Below are 24,153 nucleotides of genomic sequence, written 5' to 3' on the forward strand. Positions count from 1 at the left end.
TTCGAGCCGGAATCGAACCAGCGACCTAAGGATCTCCGTGTGGAACAGCGCCTCTACAGTCCTCCGCTCTACCAGCTGAGCTATCGAAGGGACGTTGAGTTCGCTGCTTCTGTTTTCTGTATACAAAGTCTCAGTATAACTCCTGGAGGGAAAAACTGCACTGGCTAACGCATTTCCAGCTCTTCATTGGCATTTATCACTATGTTTATATATTATTAACAGCCGCGTATGTAAACAATTTAAAATTAAGAGGGGGGGGGTAGGCTGGTTCTGACGGCAATAGATATAACCATGCAACTGCCAATAGTTCTATAATATCTCTAAAAAGTCATTTCAGTAGTCGACAGTAAATGTGAATTCAGAGGCGGCATTAGGCCACCTGAGCTCAGCCGATGCGTTTTTTGATGTACACTCTGCTGCAGTGAGAAGCAAAAAGCAAGCGCCTGTAACATCCACCCCTTCCAATGTTCTATTAGTTTTTGGGGTACTAACTACAAAAATTATCTTCCTTCAATTAGCTTTAAAGTACTGTATGTTTCTTTTTCAACTTCAACTTCAATGTCATTTGTGCTAGGTAGCTAGTTCACTTCAAATACAACCAACGCTAGAAGCACTATATAAATGATTGTATAAATTACAATCAAATAAAGCTGTAAGGGGTAAGCTGGATGGCTTTTTATTTCATTTTATTTTAATTTAATATTTTTAAAGATAAAAATAATGGATATTCCAAAATAAATTATGCTTACCGAGATAGGAACTGCTACAAAACAGAAAACTTATTAAAAGTAAAATCTGTGACACATCTGTTGTGTTACATAGTGCGCTGCCACTACTCAGAATGTGGCTTTTCGACCATTGGCTTGTGCAAATGCAGGGAGAGAAGGATTTTGAGCAATCCATCTTTGATGGATGGGATAGCAAGGGATGGGAGCCTCTCATCCACCATGGATCACATTCTGATGTGCTTCAGTTGTGAGAAGCTGCGCTCACTGCTGGCAAGTGTACCTTGAAGTGCCAGGATAATTAGTAGTGCTACCCAGACATTCAGGAAAACACAAGTGGAGGTGATGTTGGCAAGTCATATGCACAGGATGTGACCTCGGTACAATGTGGTGCCCTTCCATAGCTGTCAACCTTCCCTTTTTTTGCGGGAAATTCCCTTATTCCAGTGCCATTTCCTGATGCTTCCCGCTGCTATCCCTGATTGTTAGATATCCCGTAGACTGTCCCTGGGACAGGTGAGGCTGCTGATCCCTTATTTTCAAATCTGAAAGTTGACAGCTATGTGCCCTTCTGGGCCCATCATCTGAATCTGAAATCAAATCATGGTAGTTGTTGAAGCAAAGATCCTTCTTCCAGCTGACAACAAGCCATTGTTTTCAGGACTCCCTCTTCCCTGTTTTCCTCAACTGTTTTCCTGCATAACTCAGGAGCTTCAACATAACTCAGTTCTCCTGTGCCAGTTTTATTGTCCACTGAGGCTGCCATTGTAACCTTTGCTCCCTCTCCTATATTCCAGAGGCCCTTTCCCTTCCAATCATAGCCTCCACGTCTGCTCTTCCTCTTCCTATCTAGGTATGACTGTATTTTTAGATCTGCTCTGAACTTCCTATCTCCATGTGTGTGTGCCTGTGCCTCACTGCTTCTCCCTGTTCAGCTGCACAAAGCTGAGGCCTAGTCTGCCAAGTGAGCCCATTTGGAAAGAATGAGCCAGTGTCATGGGTGTAGCCAAGGGGGGATAGGGAGGGGCAGCTGTCCCCAAGTCAATAAAAATCAATAAAAAATACATAGCTGAGGTTCTGCCCCCCCCCCAAAAAACAAAAGCCTGCTACTAGCTACACCCATGGCTAGTGTGCCTTCTCACTCTCATGCCCTCTGTGCTTGCTCCTTTCTGAATGTATGTTGTGGGTGTATCAGTTTATTTGTGATTTTATTTAGCTAATTTTCTCACACTGCTATACACAATACATATGTACTGTTGCTGACCTGGATTCACAGAATTGTAGGGCTGGAAGGGACTCCAATATCGTTTAGTCCATCTCTCTGCAATACAGGAATATGTAGTTGGCCCATATAGGCATTGAACCCATGACCCTGGCATCATCAGCACCATGCAATGGAACTAACAGCTGTTGAAGTGTTAAACGTGTCTATTTTGATTCATGTCAGTGTGCAATAAACAACCCCATTTTTAAGACCTATATGAATTTACATTTCTTATTAGATCTGCCATGATGCACTACTGCCACTGTCCAAAGGTTCACAAGAGTTCTGTAACAGGTGTCTACTGAGGAAGCTTGCTTACAGGATGTTAGAAGTGTTTGAATACTGAATCATTCAAAATGTTTTTCAGTAAGTGTTTGCAGTTTTTTGCAAATACTTGATAACTACCGGTACATTTTTCTGTTCTAGCAGTATTTCAACTACATTTTTTTAAATCTAGCAATATTTCAATTCCACATTTCCAACAACTGAGTCATGCATTTAGTGGAGGAACTGCAGCTGTTTAAAGTCTGCTGACTACAGATAAGGCTGTACTATGTTGCTCAATAAGCTGAAAGTTTCTAGTTGAGATCCAAAATATTTTGAATATAGAACAGGATGCATTTTGTGAAGTTCTATTCCACTGCCTTTATAAAACAAACAAACGAAACAAAACCCTATTTTGATAGGATAGCTTGCAGTACAATACACATATATGCCTGCCAGGGAAACAGCTATACAGCCTCAGATGGATATTGTAACTCATGAATTATGGCCATTTCTATTTTTGAACGTTTTATGCAGACTCATGAGTTACATGTTCCATAAATAGGATGGAGGAGTTTCCAGTATGGTCAGCTGAGAGGGGCATGAGGATGACAAGATGTTATTTAAACCACTAGCCTATGGAATGGCCTCAGCAAGTAAGCATGAGGTGGGTAAATATCAACACTCTCAAGCCTTTCAGATGGAATTGGTAGCCAGTTTGTGCTAATGGAGAATCACTGCACTAGTCATAGAGATTACAGCTAACTCAAGCAAACTACAACTCCCTGTATGTTGCAACATTCAAAGGTGTTCCCTAACAACAATTTGGCCCAGTGAGCCACTGCACCAAGGGTGCGGCTCCAAGAAGCAGATTCTAGTACCTATAGAAAGGGGAAATTCATCCTGACATTCTGGCAACAGGACCTAACTCATTGTAGGCAGGCAGGGACAGCCATCAATATGTGCTGCAAGGGGCTGTTGTCTCCTCTCCATTCTTGCCAATGCTGCAAGAACCATTCTGGGCTCCTCACATGGCATTCTACATGCCTTTCTGTGGCTATGCTTGCCAAACATAGGATTATGTTCACGTTGCAATGAATAAGGCACTGCAGCCCACTCAACCAACTGAATTGGATGCCCAGCTGACATCCACAACACACTTCAGCTGCAGCATTGGGCAGAATTCTGTTACAGTGGTACCTCGGGATACATACACTTCAGGTTACATACGCTTCAGGTTACAGACTCCACTAACCCAGAAATAATACCTCAGGTTAAGAACTTTGCTTCAGGATGAGAACAGAAATTGTGCTCGAGAAGTGTGGCGGCAGCAGGAGGCCCCATTAGCTAAAGTGGTGCTTCAGGTTAAGAACAGTTTCAGGTCAAGAATGGACCTCCGGAACGAATTAAGTACGTAACCAGAGGTACCACTGTATCTTCAAGGAGACTGAAGCACAATTCTAAGTGCAGCCATCCACATTCACTTGGAACACATCACCCAAATGCAGCACCACATGACATTTGTAGATTCAACTCCCCAATGATTACACCCATGCAATTCTAGACAAGCTGTCAGCAGCTTACTGTACTTACTAGCAGCTAAGAGCAGGCTGAGGAAGGGGGGTGGGGGGAGTTTTCCAGGCTTGTAGTCATGTGTTCCATATCATGACATTTATGGTTATCTACTTATGTCCCCCAGCAGATTTTGATTATTCTCTGTATTATTATTATTATTATTAAACTAGGTAATCTTTTAGAATGGTTTTCATTATACATTAGTACTCGACTAGTCCTAAATGAAAATGTTTTGATATATAATTATAGCTAAGCAAAGATTAACAACTCTGAATTAATGCATTTTCTTCCAAATAAGGATCAGGAAGTGAACCAGGAAGTGACCTATACAGAGAATGAGACAGTTCTATCCAATATATTTTGTATCCTTCTGTTTCATCCACTCCATTCTATCTCACCTGGTTGGCAGTTCCTTCTGTGGCAGTATGTCATTCTTGCATTGAGCTGTTAGCAGGTGGTTTGGGGGTAGCAGCTGCCCTGCTTAGGGATTTTCCCTACCAGTTCTTTCCACTGTTATCGTTTGTGCCTGCCTCAAGGTTACCCCTTACGTCTACTGGTTCATCTCACGTAGTTTGAGTGGTGCGGTTTTGTTTCAGCTACATGTACAGGAAGACTCCAAACAGTGTTGCTATAGATACTTGTAAAACACTTGTCCTTCAAAGAAAGAAAACAAGACTATACACCCTTTTCATTAATCTGCTTTTCGCATAGGCACCTAGGCTGTTCTGCACACCCCTTTTAACTCAGGGTGGGAAAACTGTGACATGGAGAGGCCTTGTGATGGGGTGCTGCTGCTCACCTGATCTACAGTGCTTACTTACTGTTGCTTGCTGTGAAGTAGAGAGGCCAGGAGATGGCAATGTCCATACAGGGGAAACATACCTGTTGGAGCACTCCACTGGTGCACTTGCACTTCACTGATTTCACTGATTCCTTGCCCCTTTAGGTTGCACTATCAGCTGCACCACATGCACCCAGAGAATCAGGTGAACAGTGGCACACCACCATGCCATCTGCTACTGTCAGTGACCCTTCAAGTGTTGGTCTCCAGTGCTCATCAGCTGTAGCCAGCATGGCCAATGGTTAGGAACGATGGAAACCAGTCCAGCAACTTCTGAAGGGCCACAGGTTCCTCATAGTTTTAGCTCATGAACTAGCCATTCCGCCTTGACCCTTTGCCCACATCCTGTAATCCAGAAAATCTCCTGGAGGTCTACTTCTCTGAAGTGAAGCAAATTTAAGACTAGCCAGGTATTAATGGATACAGTCTGTAAGTTCCCCATGCAAATTTCTGGGAGGACAAGAGTACAAACCCGATAAATATTTCGAAGCAAAATCTCCAGTCTCTTTCCCGCCTCTTAATCCAGTAGTCTGAAAAATAGGTGCCATCAGCCTTATTTACATTTGCTCTTCTGCTTGCAATCCTGGGATATAATCATTAAAACATACTGGCTACACCAACATTTGACCTCTCATGTGGTCAATAAAAAATAAAATTAAAATTCCAGAAGTCGCAAGCACTCAAGGTATGGGAAGTGATGAATCGCATCCAACTCTACAGAATTTACTCCCACTATAAATTAGGCAGACACTATCCCCAATATGTCCTGGATGCCTGGTTAAAATATTTTAGTCCAGGCCTTTGCACCATTAATGTTGTTTTTTGCAGTTTTAATATCAGATGTGTAATGTAGGTTTTTAATGTTCTGTATGCTTTCATTTTGTTCAGCTGCTTTGGGACCCAGATGGCGACAAGTGAAATATGATTTAAAAAAATAAATTCATGGACACAGTTATGGAAGAACAGCTTGCAGTTCCGTTCAGGTGAAAACCTGGGTTGCTGCTCGCGTGTGGCTCACTTCCACTCAGCCATAACAGCTAACTCTGACAAAAGACAGAAAAAGCTGGCTTTTGCCCACAGTACTAATAACAATAATGTTGGTATAGAAATTAGGAAAAAGTTGTTTAGCTTATGTTTTTAATATAGCAATCAAAGAAAATCCCAAATACTGTACAATAAAGTGTAATATAGTACACTGTTATAATACACTATTGATACAATACAGATAAAAAAAAAAACAAATTAGTACAGCAATCACAAATAAAATCTGAGTGTGCTGAACAGCCAGCATTGTGAACATGGTATCATTGCTATTCTAATTGTATTCAATTTGTAAAGCACTTGCTGTTTTCAAAGGTTTCCTAAATATATACAGTACTAATGCTTATTTATACATTTTTTTACTCAATTACTTCCAAAAGTGCACTATTTCTCTTCCTGGCAATAACCTTCATTAAAATAAAATCTAAAAATATGAATCACTGTTCAGTCTTTAAACTTTACTACAATCATAGGGGCAAAGTTGGAATGCTGCCTTAAAGTATTTTAAATGCAACACTTTAAAATACTATGGGATATTCACAAGTATATATTGAACGAAGCTTTTTGCTGGAATGTCAGTCCCCAAACTGAGGTTGTGACAGTCTGATTAGCATCCAGCATGTCAAACTGACCCAAAGAAAAAGTAGCTTAGATCTGAATTCTAAGCATACACATAATTGAGTTCCACTAGAATTGGTGGAAATCGGGGATAATTCACACACATTGGGCTTATATGAAATCTAGGTGGGTTGCATGCGCACAGGGAAGAGCAATCATCAAAGCCCTCCATTATGCAGATATACTCAAATTCGTCCCTTCAGAAAAAAGCCATTTTGGTTTCGGAAAATACATCCTTTCTATAGCATTTAGTATACAGCTGCAGCAATGGTCTTCTGTGATCTTTACTAAAGCAGAGAATAGACATCATGTCTGGACCATAAACACAGCAACTAAATACTGACCCTATAACAAGTCAATTTCAACTGAAAATGTAGATTATTTAAGGCTAAATGAGAGGAACACATTATACAGGCAAAGAAGGGGAAAGATCAAATATTATTTTTAAAAATCAGAAACTTTGTTACACCTTGCTACTTTATTTTTAGCTGGGTAGAAGTATACTACAACAAACATTCAAAAGTGAAATTAAGTGAGCAAGCCATTTTTTCAGTTGTGAAATAATTACGGTAAGTTTTTAAAGCTGAAACATCCAAGGGTTGACTCTCCAGAGAAATATAGAACAGTAATGTAGTAAGTGCACCTTGTACACCCACTAAAGTACTACTAATGGAAAGCAAATCAGTATGCAGCAATTCCAGAAATTTCTAGAATGCACTTACTTCTTCATTTTTCTTCTCTGATTGTACAGAATTTACTCCCTCCTGAGTAAACCAGTGTATTGGTGCTGCTGTGCTACTACTGTATTCCCACTTCCCATTCATATTTTTATATATACATTAAACTTGCTGTTCAAGAACAAGCTTTTTTGACCGACTTAACAGTGTTTGAAAGAAAACCATGGCCTTTCAACTGTCGAATTTTAGACCCACACACATCAGAAAGCCTGACGGTTGGTGAATAATAAGAGACAGAATTTGGAAATGTCTAAAGGAAATGCACTTCAGGCATCCCCTTGCCACATCTAAGATATTCCATAAATTCATTTTATAGAGGACTCTCAATTACTCGCTGAAGCTGCAATCCTGTAACTAGTTGCATGTGCTTAAGCTTACTAAGTGAACTATATCACGTTAGTGGCAACTATGTGTCATCAAAGTGAATGAGACCACCATTTATTTGTGCACATTAATCCCATTAACTTTGATAGAGATAAGCCTACATTGCACACTTGCAATATAAAAAATTAAATGTTAACGTTTCCCCAACATACTTAAAGCTACAGCAGTATTTTTTCCATAACGCTCCTAAGCCAGGATGAGAAAACCTGTGGCCTTCCATGAATATTGGCCATGCTGGCTGGGGTGGAATAAGTTGGATGGCATCTAGAAGGTCACAGGTTTCTCAGCCCTGTCCTAATCCTTTACTATTTTCATTTTACAAATAGAGCATTGCAAACATCTTTTCAACACATCACACAAGGGCAAGAATACAAAGTGAATAACTTTGTATTTTTATTTTCTGAGAAGGGAAAAATTAAGAGTCATAACACAATTCCTCAAGAGAAAGGATTTCTACAAGGAACAGAAAAGATGTACTTAACTCTTAGTTCACACCACATTAAATTATAAAATCACCCATGCCTTCCCAACTTTACAGCTCTTGTTCATTTATACATGCATTTTGCGTAAAGGATGTTGACAATTATCCTCCTTTGCACACAATGAAAAACCACCAAAGTATTTCCAAGCCAAGAAGAAAAATATCAAACCACCAGGCTGTTTATCAACCCTATAATCCAAGCCAATTTTAAGCTAACAGTGGCCATGATTCTCATCCAAAGAATCCTGGGAACCGTAGCTCTGTGCTATAAATCCCCCACAAAAATATTTCCAAAAATACTGGAATTCCCAAGCTTATGTAATAGAAGCCAGAGATGTTAACTGAATTTTCAGGATTTAGATATCCAGTGCAGATATCCATATGGTCAGAGAAATAGTAGTTACATTCTGGTTTGTCTCACAAGCCATCTCATAATATATTAAATGCTACCTTTTAAACTGGGGCATGGGATACTGCTGTGCCAGAAAGTCCAATATCACCCACCCCTGCACAATCCCTTGTGAATGGAAAACACTTTGGGCCACGGCCACAAGTCTGGTTGTGCGTTTGTTAGAAGTTACAGTGGTTTTTTATATTCCGCCTCAAGCATCCTGTTCTGTGTGGCATGATCAATTTTAGAATTCCCTATTTACATCACATATTTCATTTCTTGACCAAATTAAGCAGCAAAACTATATATTTGAAATCATTTATTTATGAAAGTTGTATTTGTATGTTTTATATATAAGCAGTGCATGAAATAACAAAAGATTTAGTCCCTGAATGAGAAAAGCAAAAAGGGTGTTTGAATGGATTAATATAGTTGAATGAACCAAGGCAGTTTTACCTTCGGTTAATTTCCCATATAAAAAATAAACCTTCCCTTACTTGGGACATTTTATCATAGCATTGCTTAGAGGTTTCCTGTGTGATTATAACTGCAGAAAGTGTGAGCATATTTTCAGAATATAAACATTAATACAAACTTAGTATTTGTGGACCAGGTAAAACTTGCATGTTGAGTAAACACTGGCTTCAATAGCTAAGCACTTCAGATTTCTTTTCAGTATCTCTTCTGTATTATAAGTCGTTTACTGTTTCAAGTTTATTTTCATTAGATGAAGCAGTAATAATGCACATAAAACAGAAATAAGCAAAGAGGCAAAAGTGCAACATCAGTATCAAGATAAATATTCTATCTTTACGGAGCAAATACTATGGCTGCTTAGTAAAAAATGGCACTGTAGATCTGATGAATATGCTGTTTAAGTGGATGACAGTTTAATCAACGTGATGCATGAAGACTTGCATAAAAGTGAAACACTAAGGATTTCCCATTTCAGGGAGTCAAAAAGAAACTGTTACTATATCGCTGAAAATCTGATGAAACTTCTGTTAAATTCCATTAATCCAACATGCTTAGAAAGTGTTAATAGCCAGCACTGATAACCAACTGTTATTTTTCAAAATCTTCCTGCACAAAAAGCAATTCCTTATTAGCCTGCTGCAGTTTCTTAAAATACCTGCATACTATTGCCTTTGCAATGTAAAGCACACAATAGTACTTTACCAGCTCAAAATTAAACATGCAATCACTAGCCAACGGGGCAATGAAAAAGCTGTGCTGGCTCAGTCTGCCATGCATTGCTGCATCACCTTTGCTTTAGATTCATCTTATACTATATAGCACTTTGCCCTATCATTCTTTAAATGTACAACTTTTAAAGAGATCTCAATAAATATACGTGGGTTTTTGAGAAACCTGAAATTCTAAATGGATGCAAAGTGTTCAGATCTAAGGGAATGCCTCTTTATGCTGGAACCAACACACTACATTTGTCAGATTTTCTTTTCACATATTAATCTTTGAAACATAATGATTTCACATGGGCTGGAGGATTAAGACTTTAACAGAAATAAAATTACAAAAAAAGAACCCACATCTACAGCAGATATTCATCCCAGTGCATATTCTAATAACTAATTTACAGGTAACTGAGAGCTAACCTGGGCAGCAAAATGGCATATTAAAAGCTATTGTCTATCACACACTTGCTATCATGCAATGAGTAAGATATAATCTTTGAAACATACAAGATTCAATTACTAATCTTATGTGGCCCAGCCAACAAACATTACATTTGCACAGTAATCTCTTGTATTTTATCAGTTGTTAACTATTCATGAATGATCCATTGGCTCAGATGTATTAGTGATTTCTGCATCTTGACTATCCATCTCTTCAGGCTCTTCCACAGAATTTCCCTTCTGTGCTTTTGATCTTGTGGAGAATGTTGTTCCCACTGCATTTGACATATTACTGTCAGTTGTTTCTGCATTCAGATGTCCGCTGCCACTTGATAAAGAAAAGGATTCAGACAAACCAGTCTGAGGGCTCCTTGTTTTAATAGATGAACTTGCGGCTTCCAGTTTTCTTTGAGAGAAGTCTTGTGTAGCCGACTGCTCCGTATTCTGATCCCGCATGTGTCTGTCCATTGAAGCCTGAATCGAAGAAACCATTTCCTGCAATTTTTTCCGTTGTGCCTCAATCAAATTAGGATCAAGCTGCCTGCTGTCTCTCATGGTTCCTACTCCAGGAGCTATCCGTATTAGCTCACTGTTTCCAGAATCACCTGTGTACACTGAAGACTCAGATTTAGCAGAACTTGGACTGAAGTCTGTGCTTGTGCTTTGCTTTCTTAACAGTGGAGCTTCCCTAGCTCTTTGATGAAGTGATTGGCTACCAGCTGCACTTCCTAATGAATGGCCTTTCCCTTGAAACACTGTTATATTGTGAAGTTGCTCTGATTTCTTTTTAACTACGCCACCGCTACCTAACTTTAGGAGTCCATGTGAAGGACTTGCTTCCCGGCTTCTTGAAGAAGCTTCTGCTCGCACTTGGCTTAGGGCCTCCTTAACCAAGTCTTCAACATCGGCGCCCACAGGAAAATGCCCAGCAACATCCACACAAAGTTCCACTCTATCTTCTGCTGCATTGTACACAAAGGTCTTACCCGGCAAGTGTGGAAAAGTACAATGCCTACCATCAGCCAGACCTATAGAAAGGGGAAAGAGATATTTTTAAGTTTATATATTGCTTCTTAATGATGGCTGTGAAGCAGATAACAAAGCATACCAGGGTCACATTATAAGCACAAAAGGTTGTATCCAACTATGCTCAACTCAGTGTAGCCCCACTGAAATTACTGGACCTAGTTAGTCAGTCATGTCAATTAATTTCATTGAGTCACCCTCTGATTCGGACACAACCCATATAGCACTAAAAAAAAACCAATAACTAAGGAAAAAACAAAAACGTAAGAGCAGAACTGTTGGGTCAGACCCCAAAGGACCATCTAATCCTGCATCATTTTTTCCACAATGGCCAACCAGATGTTTTTAGGAAATCCAGAAGCAGGACATGAATGTAACAGACTCTACCCAATGGCACATTGGCATACTGCTCCTGCTCCTGGATGTTACATATAAACATCACAACTGGTAGATAAAATATATATTTCTTAAGTTAAACACACAGCTGCTACATCAAAAATCAAGTTCTGGAAAAGCAAATGCCCTCTGGAATGGAACTATAGAGCAGATTTCTAAAAGTGACATTAAAAGGGACATTAAAAGGCAGGCTTGTTTGGGCAGTAAACGCCATAACAAAAGACTTAAGCAGTAAATACTACTTTTATCCTTTCTCTTTAGTACTCTCTCATTATCTTCAGCAAAAGGTTGTAAAAACTTGAATTGGAACTATTCAAATGGAATCAGATAGTCTGCATAGGTCAATAATACATTTGTCACTACACCAGATACAATCGTTGTTACCTGCTCTTCTGATTTAGAGCACATTTGTAAGAAAAACAAGAGTGTGAAGTTTAAATAATGACTATACAGGAGAAAGCAGTCTTTAGATATATCCACTGAAATGTAATAAAAGATTGCCATGTATATTACATTCCATTATTTCCATTTTAATATTGCAAAATATCTTCTGCAAGTCATCAGGTACCTCAGGTAACCAAAACGGCAGAATTTGGTAAGGTAAAGGGACCCCTGACTGTTAGGTCCAGTCGCGAATGACTCTGGGGTTGCGGCGCTCATCTCGCTTTACTGGCCGAGGGAGCCAGTGTACAGCTTCCGGGTCATGTGGCCAGCATGACTAAGCCACTTCTGGCGAACCAGAGCAGCGCACGGAAACGCTGTTTACCTTCCCGCCGGAGCAGTACCTATTTATCTACTTGCACTTTGACATGCTTTCAAACTGCTAGGTTGGCAGGAGGCAGAATTTGGTAGAAACACTGTTAACAGCAGTGAAGAACTGCTGGCCCATGGGCTTAACTAGGCTTGCCAGGCCCCTGAATGTGGCCTGCAAGGCCGTTTTAGGCAAACCACACCCACCTGTCAGTCAATTGGTATATGACATCAAATAGCAAGATTTGTTATCTCCAAGCCTAGATCCTAACACTGTGATGCTTAGTACTAAGATTGAAGATAAACCTTTGCCTGCTTTTTATAGTAAATTGTCAAAGTGCAGACACATTTTTCTTATCTTGTGGTTGTGCTGGTTAGTTTATTTTTAAAGTTGTTTTGCTAATAGCGTTTTATAGACGATGGTTGCTTTTACTCATGATTTGTTAATTATTTTATATGATTTATGTTTTAATTGTGATGTCCTATTATGTTATTGCTATTTATTGTATGTAAGCCACTTTGTGATTTGTGTGAGTAAAAAGCAGCACAGAAATATAATAAATTTAATAATAAATTAAATTATCTCTGATCTTAACACTATTGGACCACAGCACAAAGACTGGAGATAAGCTTCTGCTTGAAGCTGGAAGTTTGAATCACCTGACATCCTATGGCATCAGGTGATTGGCAGGTTGGACATCCACCCAGCTATCAAAATGACATATGGAGGGTGGGCAGGTTCCATTTGTCCACCCCTGATATAAAGCACACAGGAAAGTAGAAAACCAGAAAGAGGGCTGAATGGCTTAGAGGTGTACAATTGCCAATACTGAAACGAAACAGAAATCAGTGGGCACTGATTATTATTAGCATCTTTTAATGAACTTTTAGATGTCATAGTGCAGACTGGGACAAGTTGTCAGAACAAAGATTAATTATCTAATGTTTTTTCAACAATAAAGCAATCCTGTTCTCATTCAAGGTACGCAATGTCAAGCTTGGCAGAAAAGATGGAACACTGAAAGGATTCAAAACAACATCTAAACTTGTATAGAAAACAAAATGATCAATTTGAGGGTAGAGAAAAAGCTGAACTCATGTGGTAATTACAGCCTCAAAAGTGTGTCTGCATATGTGTAATAGGCATGCACTCTGATTAACATATTACATTGTACAGTAAACCTGCAATTTATGCGCGTTCAGCTTTATGGGCTTGGGGGGGGAAAATAAAAAATAAAATAAAAGGCAGTGGAAAGGGGTGGATACACACAGAGAATGAATTCTGAGGCTTTGTCACAACTCTGACTTGATGAAAGGAAAAGCATAATATAAACAAAGACTTTAAACTGTAAGGTGAACAAGCATTGCACCAGGGCATAGTGATAAAAAAATTCCTGCAGCAGTCTTTATCCATAGCTGTGCTGCAGACAAAACAATCAAGATCCTGCCTTTTTGTATCCTCTGAACTCAAGTCTGAGGTTGCTTCTTTTCAAACAAAACACATGTAGTAACCCAAAAATAAACCTTGGGTTACCACTTGTGTTTTGTTTGGAGGAAACAAACCATGAGCCCATGTTCAGAAGACATGACAAGCCAGGATCTGGATTGTTTTGTCAGTGGCACAGCAGCAGCAGCAGGTGAGAAGTGCCCTGGGAATTCTGCTCATTCACATTATAGTTTAAAATAAATGATGGTTTAACTTAATGCGATGTGCAAACTGAGCCACTGTATGTCATTTTGGAAAGTTCTCTCAACTACAGAAGTAAAAGGGTGGAGTGGAATGACCTGCTGCACAATGAGACCAGCAAATGCAGCTAGTTAGATTGAAGCTCTATGTTTCAGGATTAATTGTATCACATTCTCCTTTTCAGTTCTTGACTTTGGCTTATAACACAGATTTTGTTCCTCAATCAAGAAAATGAGCGTGCACACAATTTAGTTCAAGAAGACAAGAAAAACAATTGTGACAACAGTACCACTAATTTAGAAGGCCTTACAGACCTTTACTCACTCTGTCAATTTCCTTTAAAGCCTGAAGCAATATACATTTCTCTCTACTATAGCAAGTGTGCACTGCAACCACATCAATGGCTTTGTATCTGTAGCATTCTAAAGCATCCTCCTCTGTTTGAGCTGCTCTGTGTCATTCTGATTTGATTTGCTATTCAGGTCAAAACTGATCCGTTAAACCTGAAACTGTTTTATTCCCATAACTATAAAGGGGAATCTAAAAAATAGCTGTATTTTCCCCCCTTTTCACATAAGTGGGTATAATTTGCAGGCAAAGGAGTTCATCCAGAGTGGCTTAAGCTTGCCAAAGTTCAGGCAGATCCAACCAGTGGACTTCGTGCCAGGAAACATTTAAGTTGTTGAGGTTTTTTAAGAGGAAGTGTTTTATTTTCTAGCAGAATTGCATACAAATTGTATGTATGTTCTCTCCTTTTGAGGGAGTGAAATTGTGATTAAAAGCTAGACTTGTCCGTCAAAACAGAAGATCCTCCCACCTCTCCATCATCTCCCCTCTTGAGCTCTGGGTGTTTCCTCAGTCAGTTTAGTTTCGATTTTGAGAAAAGAAAACAAGCAAGCAGATGTTGTGCATGGTATTGAACGTTCTGGAAAAACGAAAGTAACAGAGCTACTTGCAGTATGAGAACTCCCTGATCTGCCTTGACACAACTTGTTAATGGCAAAATCAAACTAGAGAACAACAGAGTCTGCCTGAATCACCCTGATTTGCCTTCTCATTTGGGGTAAACATGGCATGGTTGCAACACCCTCCCCACTATATGTATACATATGTACACGAAATCAAAGCTTCACAATAATTTTCTCTTAAAAACCATGATATACACAAGCACATAGTTAGAAATTATACCCATTGTTTTCTTCATTATATTGTAGAACACACCACCCTGATGGAACAAGTGAGGAAGTCCTTTTGCATAAGACCAGACATCTTCTCCTGTGGAACAGGAAAAAAAGGGTTAGTTAACTAGCATAATTATAATTGGTGGAAAAATATTAACTTCATTTATATATAAATACAAATGCCTGTTCCCAGCATGTCACTAAAGTCCTCCAACTTTCTATCACATTCTAGCATAACCAAGATATCAAGACCGCAGTTAAGTTCTACAATCTTCTAGAGGAGTCAGGATAGTGTTACTTCAGCTATACTGTAACATGTGAAGACACGCAAAATTTTATTTAAAGATAAAAGTTTTCAGGTCCCACTTGCAATATTACAATGAAGGCAAATGGAAAGCATGCTAGAGATATGAAGGTCCAGAGAAAGAAGGGGGGGATAGACTCTTCCCCTGGTTCCTGCCTCCCTTCCCCGGTCATCACATCTCACTGGGAGTCACTCTTTTAGTTTCCCTGGGAACCTAAGGGCCATTTCACACATGACAAAGTATTAGCAACACAGCATTTAGCTACACACATTTTACTGAACGTATAGGAGTACCTAGGTACTTGGAGGAATACAAGACAACCTTGATTTTAAGCATCAATGAAAGAGAATAGTACTCTGCCAATATATCTTAATGGAAAACTCAAGCTACATTTACTTAACTCTCGGAACCGGGGCTTGTTCTAACTGTGGCAGTTAATAAACCAGGATTTTAAGAAGTGGTTTGATATCCTATTTGTTTTAGCCAATCACAGACAGAGAACCATGACTTGTTCTGTTTGGACACTATGAGGAACTGTTGTTAATTCTAAAGGGAAAACTTTTAATCTCCTCTTTGCATGCAGAGGGAGGGGAGTTGAAGAATGCAGTCCCAAGGGTCAAGCGAGCATTTTTTCATAACAACAATTCATGCTTGTTTGAAGAAGTTACAGTCCTCCAAGTATAAGAGAGCTCTCCCATAGAAATCATAGGAAATTGCTACAAAGGTTCAAGATTCACCCTGACTACTCTTTACGCAGTATGTGTGCTTGTCTTGTTTAATCCTAAAACACCTACCCTCCCATCTCCTTTCTGCCATGCAATATTTCCTCCCAACCAGCCCCCTTGCATGAACATGAGGTAACCCACAGTTTTGTTTCAGACTCCCCCCCCGGGTCCTAAATACAGTGGTACCTCAGTTTATGAACTTAAACAGTTCCGGAAGTCCGTTCTTAAACTCAAACCATTCTTAAACGGAGGCGTGCTTTTCCTAATGAGGCCTCCCGCTGCCAGTGTCCTTCCACCGTTTGGATTCCGTTCTTAGACTGAGGTAAAGTTCACAAACCAGGACACTACTTCCAGTTTTCGGAGTTCGTAAACAGAGTCATTCGTAAACAGGACTGTTCTTAAACAGAGGTACCACTGTATTCTTTTCTTAAAAGGTTTCCTGACATGCATGCAGCCACAATCTCTTTTGGATACTACCTTTATACTTCATACTCTGATGAGAACAAGAACTACCCTACTAGGAAAGACGTGGTTGCTAAGAAATGGTTACAGCTGAAGAGATATTTTTCTCTGAATAACAAAAGTCATATGACCACAACACTTCATAAGGTTTGTTCTCAGTTAAAAGAAGTAAAGTTGCCAGTTTCACTTTTGTTTCATAGTTTCTACTCAGTTTCGTTTCCAAGAGTTCACTATTAAGCTTTCGGTTCATAAAATTACACACAGAAACTTCCATTTGCTTTTGAACAGTCATTTCCATCATTTTATTTTTAGTGCCTTAACACACAAGCCTAATTTTCAAAGCAGCACAGATAATGCAACTGCGAGTGCCAAAAACATTCATGACATTGTGCAAATGTTACGCCATTCTGCAATTATCACAAGGGTTTTATATGGGGGGGGGGGCTTTTTTAAAAAATGCCTCAGCTGGTTGGAAACCAAGCAATACTTTTGATGTCATGCACCCTGCAAGCGAATGGCAAAGACTGCAATACGTTGATTTTATTTGCAACACTGCCAATTAATTTGGTTTAAAAGGTTTCTTAAAATATAAGCTTCCATAGATCTGGCTGAGTAGCAGAAATACATATATTATATATACTCTCTGGACAAGCAGTTCGGCTTTTAAGTTTGTTTTACTTCACCAAAACCCTGTTAAGCTTTAAATTAAGACAGTAAGTAAGATGAGGTGTTGCAGTAAATATTTCACAGCTTCATATATATGCTTTAAGTATAGTATTTATAGCAAAGTAAGCAAATGAGGAATCAAATGAGAATCCAGACACAAAAAAACTCTAGCTAGTTACTAGAATAATAAATTTCTTCATGAGGAAAAATTAGGAATACTGAGAAAAGTCCATTTATCAGAGCACAACATTACACAAATGAAGACATAAGATAAAGCTGTGAGACGAGAAAAGTGGCTTTCAAATACCCCTAAAACAAAGGTTGGGGAATCTGCTGTTTTCTAAATGTTGCTGAACTATCATTCCCATCATTGGCCACGTTGGCAGAGGCAAGTCTAAAGGGCCACAGTTCTCACCCCTGGCTGAAACAGTAGTTACAGGTACTTTTTTTAAAAAAAAGTAGTTTCATTATTTTCAAGAGGAGGAACAGTTGTGCAGCAATAAAACTACTAGCATATTTCCAAAGCTTAGCAGTGTTTGGTATGGTTTCAAATTAGAGGACTGACCGTGTGTTAAGATTCCTGCATTGCAGGGGGTTGGGCTAGATGACCCTTGGGATCCTTTCTAGCTATGATTCTATGAATTATGACACCAACTTGTATTTATCTAATAGTTGGTCAGATCATGTATGGATTTCTAGCTTTATAAAATTCAGAGTTAGACATATCTCTACTCTTTGAAAAGTGAAAAAAAGTGTTTTCCTTACCCATAAATGTTGCTAGAAGACACAGAGAGTACATTTCCTTGTCGATTTGTTCTTGGATTTCCTTGGAAGCAATTTTACTAGTAACAGCAACATCATCAAGTTTCACAGCATGGGCCGAGTGAACTGAAGCGGTCAGGCTGCTCTCCTCCTTGCCTTTGAGAATCTCTATAGTTACTCTGTCACCATGCAGTAGAGGAACAGGTTCATTTTCCTGCCCTTCTTTGGGTGGCAAAAGCTCTTTGGGAGGAAAGCCAACTCGAATACATTGCAAATGGGGAGGAATATTAAATTCTCTAGCGATGCTTTCTTGCAGTTCTAGAAATGTGGTTGTGGATTTCAAAGTGAGCATGGCCTGCCGCCCATCATTTGTTGTTATGCGTATTTTCTTCTCTTTTGTAGATGTTGGGGAATAAGGAGTCTTTGTAGGTGTAGCAGGTGCAGAAGATGGCCCATCAGGAACAGCACCTGGGGAAGATGTTCTAGGTGGCACTTTTTGTGCTTGTTTCAATTTTTCTGTTTTGCGTTTCTGCATTATAGGTGCCTGTTCTGCAATGTTTTGCTGAATAGTTCTTTCAGTTTTACTCATATTTAGCTCTTCCCTGTGCAATGTTTTTGTTTTCTGACCAGTAAGAATTATTTTGGTTGGAAGTTGAGATTCCAAGTCTTGTCCTTGCTGCACATCATCAACTCTTCGGGCATGAGCCCCATCAATGTTTACAGGCGTATAATCATCAGGGTTCTTTTTGGCTGTTTGATGTAGAATGGTATTGACAACTTTCTGGACAAGAATCTCACTGCCAAATTCTCCAGGAAAATGCTTGGTAACAAGTTTCATTGCAACATCATACACATTGCTGTTTAGAGAAGGATCACTTTCATACTGAAACCAGTATACCGTCTCTCTCACCACTCTCCCACCCCACTCTAGAGTAATTGGGAAAGCTTCAGGGAGATTGTCATACTCCTTATCTTCCCAATAATGCTTGAATCCACAACCACATTTACCACCTGTCGATCTGGTATTAGTTCTGTCCCCATCCAAATACACAACAGAACCATCATTTCTGACACGACGCACCAATGTTCCATGGCACCAGTTACAGACAGTCAAATTACTCAAGTTATAATCAGGTACAAGTACATCCTTAACTGGATTATAGGCACATACCAAATTGTTAAGAGGGAAACTATAATTTTTATCAGGCCTTAGCTGGCCATGGGTACTTTTTGCCAAATTATACAGCTTCCCTCCGGGAGCCAACCACTCAGGAGCAACATGAAGTTCTGAAAGGGCACCACAAATGAGACACTTGTGAAGGCGGTTGTCCACCACTGCCTTTTTAGCAGCTGCTGTGACATCTTCAGGCTGAACTCCTATTACACCAGTCCTTCTATAGAAATACTGGTGTACATCAGCTACTAAACTGGGATGAATGCCATGCTTATCCATGAAAACCTCTTCCATGGCAGCAACCAACCTCATCAAATATTTGTCTTGCAAACTTCTGTCACCCCCAATCACACAACTACCATCATCTTCCAATTTGATGTATTTTTTAATAAGGTCCTGAGGTACTCCCCAAGCTTTAGGAAGTAATTTCATAGGCAATTGAGGCAAAGCAGCACCTTTTATCCCAACCAGAGGAATATAATGGTTACGGCCAGAACTACTCCAGGCAATACAGAGAGGTTTGTTCAACATGCCATCTTTTCCCATGCATTTTTCTTCTGGTATCAATCCAGGTAGAAAAGTGGCAGAGTAGTCTCCTGAACTACGCATTCCGCTCAGGGAATCCAAGAGGATGATGGGCCGGTGCAGCACATTGGCCAATCCAAATATGTGGATGTTTCGAAGGCCCATTGGTACACCCTCTGGGGGAACAAACAAAGGATCACATTCGTTTATGATGTCTTCCCATTCTGCCGCATCAATGAAGTCATGAAAGAGAGCTTTGTAGCGGCTGAGATTCTCCCTAAAGTGCTTCTTGAGATTCTCCCGCAAAGCGTGCCAGAACAGCTCCCTGCCCACCAGCGCCCGGGAGATTGCGTGCACCAAGCAATGGCCATCCCCATCCACGTGGACCGGGATGAGGCACTCCTGGCTGTTGTTGGCCTTCTTGATATCCTCCAAGGTGTCGTGCAAGTAGAGAAGGCTGCCGGAGCGGTCTTTGCCATACCCTACCGTGTCGACATGCTCAGGCTCAATGAGGAAGGCACGGTCGCCCAGAAGAGCGCAGTCAAAGATATCCCCCTGGTTCATCTCGGTCAGGAGCTTGGCCTTGCCCGTCTGCTTGTCCATGCCATAGCGGGCCAAGATGGGAGACAGCAGCTTGCAGTGGTAGTTGGACAGGCCCATGACTTTCACCAACTCGGTGTTCTTCCTGGGGGGCCCCGCCCCGCTCACCCCCAGCAGCGCGTTCCGCAGCAAGTTGTGCAGCACCAAGTCCGGGTCCGTCACCTCCTCCACCGCCAGCAGTTGCCGCTGCTCATGGCGCTGCCCGCAGTCCGTGCACTCGATGCTCCCGCTGCTCAGAGGCCCGTGCGCCGGGAAGAACAGCCGCGCCTGGCACTTGGGATCCGGGCAAGTCCCCGAGAAGATCCTCCGGTCCCTCTTCTTCGAGACCGGCGCGGCCACCGGCTGCTGCTCCTGCTGAGGCGGATGTTGCTGAGGCGGCTGAGACATCGCTCCGCGCCTCCTCCTCCTCTTCCTCTCGCCTGCCTGCGGCCGCTCTCCTTCCCCGCTCCCTTCGGCTCGCGGCCCCTCACAGCTTCATGCCCCGCTCTCCCCTCCCCACCGTAACGGACGGAGCCTGACAGAAGCCGCCCTTCGTCCTGACGCGGCGCACCAGCCCTAACAGTGAACGCGGAAGCCTCCGGCACCAACACTGACTGCCGCTTCACTGCCCTGGCCGTTGCCCGCAACGTAACGGCCTTTCCCCTCCTCTCCTTCCATGCACACGGCGCAAGCGCGGCGGGCTGAGGCACACGGTAAATGTAGTATCCTCCGCCCAGGAAGTCAGGTCTTGTAGAATAGGGATCCCGGTGATTAAAAGACTACCGGTACCAACATGCAACGCGGTACAGGAAAAACCGAGAGCCATGAAGAAGGATGTTTTTGCACAAGGACGACCGGGAAATGTAGTGTTTTCTGTCGCGGAGGGACGAGCGCTATCAAATAGACATGGGCGCGAAAGCGACTACATTTCCCAGAATGCTTCACGACTTGCTCTCGTGGTTTATGGCGTCAGGGAGTTGACGAGGGATAGGTTGAGGGAGAGAGTTGTTGAGGCGCTTAATGTGACATATGTAGCTCAGTTCGATGCGATCGATAGGTATTTCTCCGGGGCAAGTACATCAGACTGCAGCTTTCGACTAAACAAATCCCGTCGCCTCTTGGATTTGCTGTTCTCTTAGCCCGCAAGCTATACCTTATGGATACTAAGTCTGAGTAACTGAAATAACTACATATTCTTCCCCCTAGTGGGAGCCCTTCTAGATCAGGCCAAAGGTCCATCTAGCACTCTGCTCTTACAGTGGCGAGCTAGATTATTATGATTATATATTTGTTTATGCCCTGCATTTTTCCTTGATGGGAGTCAAGGTGGCTTACAGATAAAAATATGAACTTCTGAAAACATAGGGGGAAATTTAAAAAGCAATTAAACATTGATAAAATTTAATCTATACACATATAGATGGTCATGGCAAGGCCTCAGGGAGGACCAGAGTGCATCAACATTATCCCCACTTGTGTTGCCCAACAATATACCGTATTTGTCAGAGGCATGCTACCTCTGACACAGTAGTCCCACTGGGAGTGAGACTATAGTTTTAGCCATTTGCTGTGAGCAGTAGTTATTTTTGTTTGACCTGAGTATTTCAATATTTAGCTTCATTGGAAGGCCCCAGGTTCTAGTATAATGTGTGAGAGAGAAACTTTGCTCTGTCCACTTTTTGCACATCATGCACAATCATATTTACCTTTTATATAATTTATATCCCAGAAATGAGATTGTGTGAGACTATTAAGAATGGGGGCAGGGGGGAATACCTATGCTGTCTGCAGGCAGAAATAACAGAAAGCAAAAAGTACTCAGAGATTAGGGCTGTTCTAATAATTGCTAGTGGTGTAAAAGTTGAATGGAGAAGAATGCTAAATGTTAGTGCTTAATTCCATGCAAGTGTTTAATTTGAGATGAGTGCTCTTCATGTATGCAGATTTGTTAAGTGTCCACACAGTGGAGCTAACATTGAAACATTTATATTCCCACCCCTTTAATCCAGATTTACCCTTTCCAGTTAAAAAAAATGTGCTGCCATTTACCCTTTTGTGAGATCTTAACAACCAATTTATAATATCCCCATTAGGAAGCACCGAAATCTCATATATTATTATAGTGTTGCTTTATTATATAATTGTATTTTATTAAAGATTAAATGTGCTTTTTTGCATAGGCAAAATGTTCCCTTTTGCATTCATTCTCCACTAGTGAATTCCTTTAAAACAAGCACTGCCAAACCATGCAAACTATATAAAGGATTCATTTCAACAGTAGAAGAAGAAGAGTTTGGATTTGATATCCCGCTTTTATCACTACCCGAAGGAGTCTCAAGGCGCTAACATTCTCCTTTCCCTTCCTCCCCCACAACAAACACTCTGTGAAGTGAGTGGGGCTGAGAGACTTCAGAGAAATGTGACTAGCCCAAGGTCACCCAGCAGCTGCATGTGGAGGAGTGGAGACGCCAGATTACGAATCTACCACTCTTAACCACTACACCACACTGGCTTTTTGCATCAGCTCCTTGCTGATGCAAACTATGTATCCAAGCTGTGGAGAACCACTAACAATGACTCTGCCAAAGCCCTTGGTGATCAAGCAGGGATATAAGGGATCAGGCCATCCCTAAGGTACCCTGGACCTAAGTTGTTAAGGGCCTTGTAAATTAATATAATAACTTTTAACCTGACCCAGTAGTGTAAGGTGCAAACCAGTGCAAACTTTTGAGCACTTGAGTTATGTGCTGGCAATACTCTGTCCCCATTGTCTAGCCACAACTATTGTTGTCCAGACTTTCTAAACTCACAGGAATTCTGTCGACAATACTGTCAACTGTCAACAATACTAAATCCAAAACATATGCGATCCTTTAACAGCCGCTTTGCTGGTTCTGAATTATTCTAGAGAAATATGTTTACTATTAATTTGAGGATAAATTGTAACTTCTCTTGATTTAGTGTGCCTGTGAAGCAGGCACCATTTCTGTGGTTTGCTATGGTCACCCTAGTCACACAAATGTTTTATTTTTCACCTTTCTAATTGAAATGACATGGCCTTGAAGCCTAAGCAGCTCCTGCTGTGATCACATTAGACTCTATCAGCCAAGCAGCGTTTGGCCTGACCAATACATCACACTGGGGACAGACTTTCAAAAAGAACTGCTAGTACTGCAGGGATGTGTCAGTAGAATTTTTCCTTTGATGTTCTGAACCACCACAGTCCTGTTGCTCTGTAGTCTATTAAAGACCATTTCCTACTAACCATTAGAAAAATATTGTGCCTACATTCCAAAGAGGCTTGTGTGTAGAATTGGGCTTTGCATAAAGATCTGGCTGTACATGGTCACTTGGGAGATGGTTTGATGCTGCCAGTTTTGAAAGCATTGGTCACCTGTTCTAGATGTAGCCCCCTACCCCCCCCAAAATGAGGCAATTGGCACTTTCAGAGGTGGCCTTGCTGTCTGCTTTTTTGAGCCTATGATCCCAATTCAGCAAAGGGAGCCACTCGTGCAGACCTGGGCTCTGGACACAGAAATCCAGCAACAGCACTTGTACAATGCATTACTATACATGCAGGACATATTTCAAAAGGTGGTTCATTTGCAGAAGCCTGCTTCCATGGATTTGGGTGCATCTTCTTATTATCATCTAGGTTTATACAATGTAGCAGACTTCACTGAATTTAATTTTTTACTTTTTGAAAAGCACAATTTAGAGCACAGTTGCTTCAGAGTAGAGCTGTCAAGGTAACTTGGTCTGATGAATTGGACTGAGTGGTGTAGTATAGCAAATAAGAGTCTCATCTGTAAGCTGAGAAGTCTGTCTCGGAGTTTGCAAATATGGAAATTACTTGGCAGGCTAATGCTCCAAGTTAAAATCAGATGCCACGAAGGAAGAGGAGGGGGTGAGAGATTTTTTAAAATCAGTATTAGGTGAAAAAATCATTTAAAAGTT

The 24,153-nt window shown here is 40.9% G+C and overlaps 1 protein-coding gene across 1 annotated transcript; it reads right to left on the minus strand.

Annotated features, from left to right (window-relative positions):
• Nucleotides 1-5,792: 5,792 nt before the first annotated feature.
• Nucleotides 5,793-22,233, minus strand: VCPIP1 (valosin containing protein interacting protein 1). The gene is made up of 3 exons (XM_083623637.1): nt 17,922-22,233; nt 15,006-15,092; nt 5,793-10,986 (listed from the first exon to the last, which is right to left on the minus strand). The coding sequence occupies exons 1-3, from the start codon at nt 20,602-20,604 to the stop codon at nt 10,112-10,114; spliced, it is 3,645 nt and encodes a 1,214-aa protein (XP_083479763.1). The 5' UTR covers nt 20,605-22,233; the 3' UTR covers nt 5,793-10,111.
• Nucleotides 22,234-24,153: the final 1,920 nt, after the last annotated feature.

Source organism: Podarcis filfolensis (assembly GCF_964270895.1).
Source record: "Podarcis filfolensis genome assembly, chromosome: 7".
NCBI lineage: Eukaryota > Metazoa > Chordata > Lepidosauria > Squamata > Lacertidae > Podarcis > Podarcis filfolensis.

Excerpts from the sequence above, each read along its gene's own strand:
- VCPIP1 (XM_083623637.1), bottom strand. The coding sequence starts at position 20,604 with ATGTCTCAGCCGCCTCAGCAACATCCGCCTCAGCAGGAGCAGCAGCCG. Across the intron at positions 15,093-17,921 it reads TCTTCTAGCAACATTTATGG|GAGAAGATGTCTGGTCTTAT; the intron begins GTAAGGAAAACA and ends CCTGTTCCACAG. Across the intron at positions 10,987-15,005 it reads TATAATGAAGAAAACAATGG|GTCTGGCTGATGGTAGGCAT; the intron begins GTATAATTTCTA and ends CCCTTTCTATAG.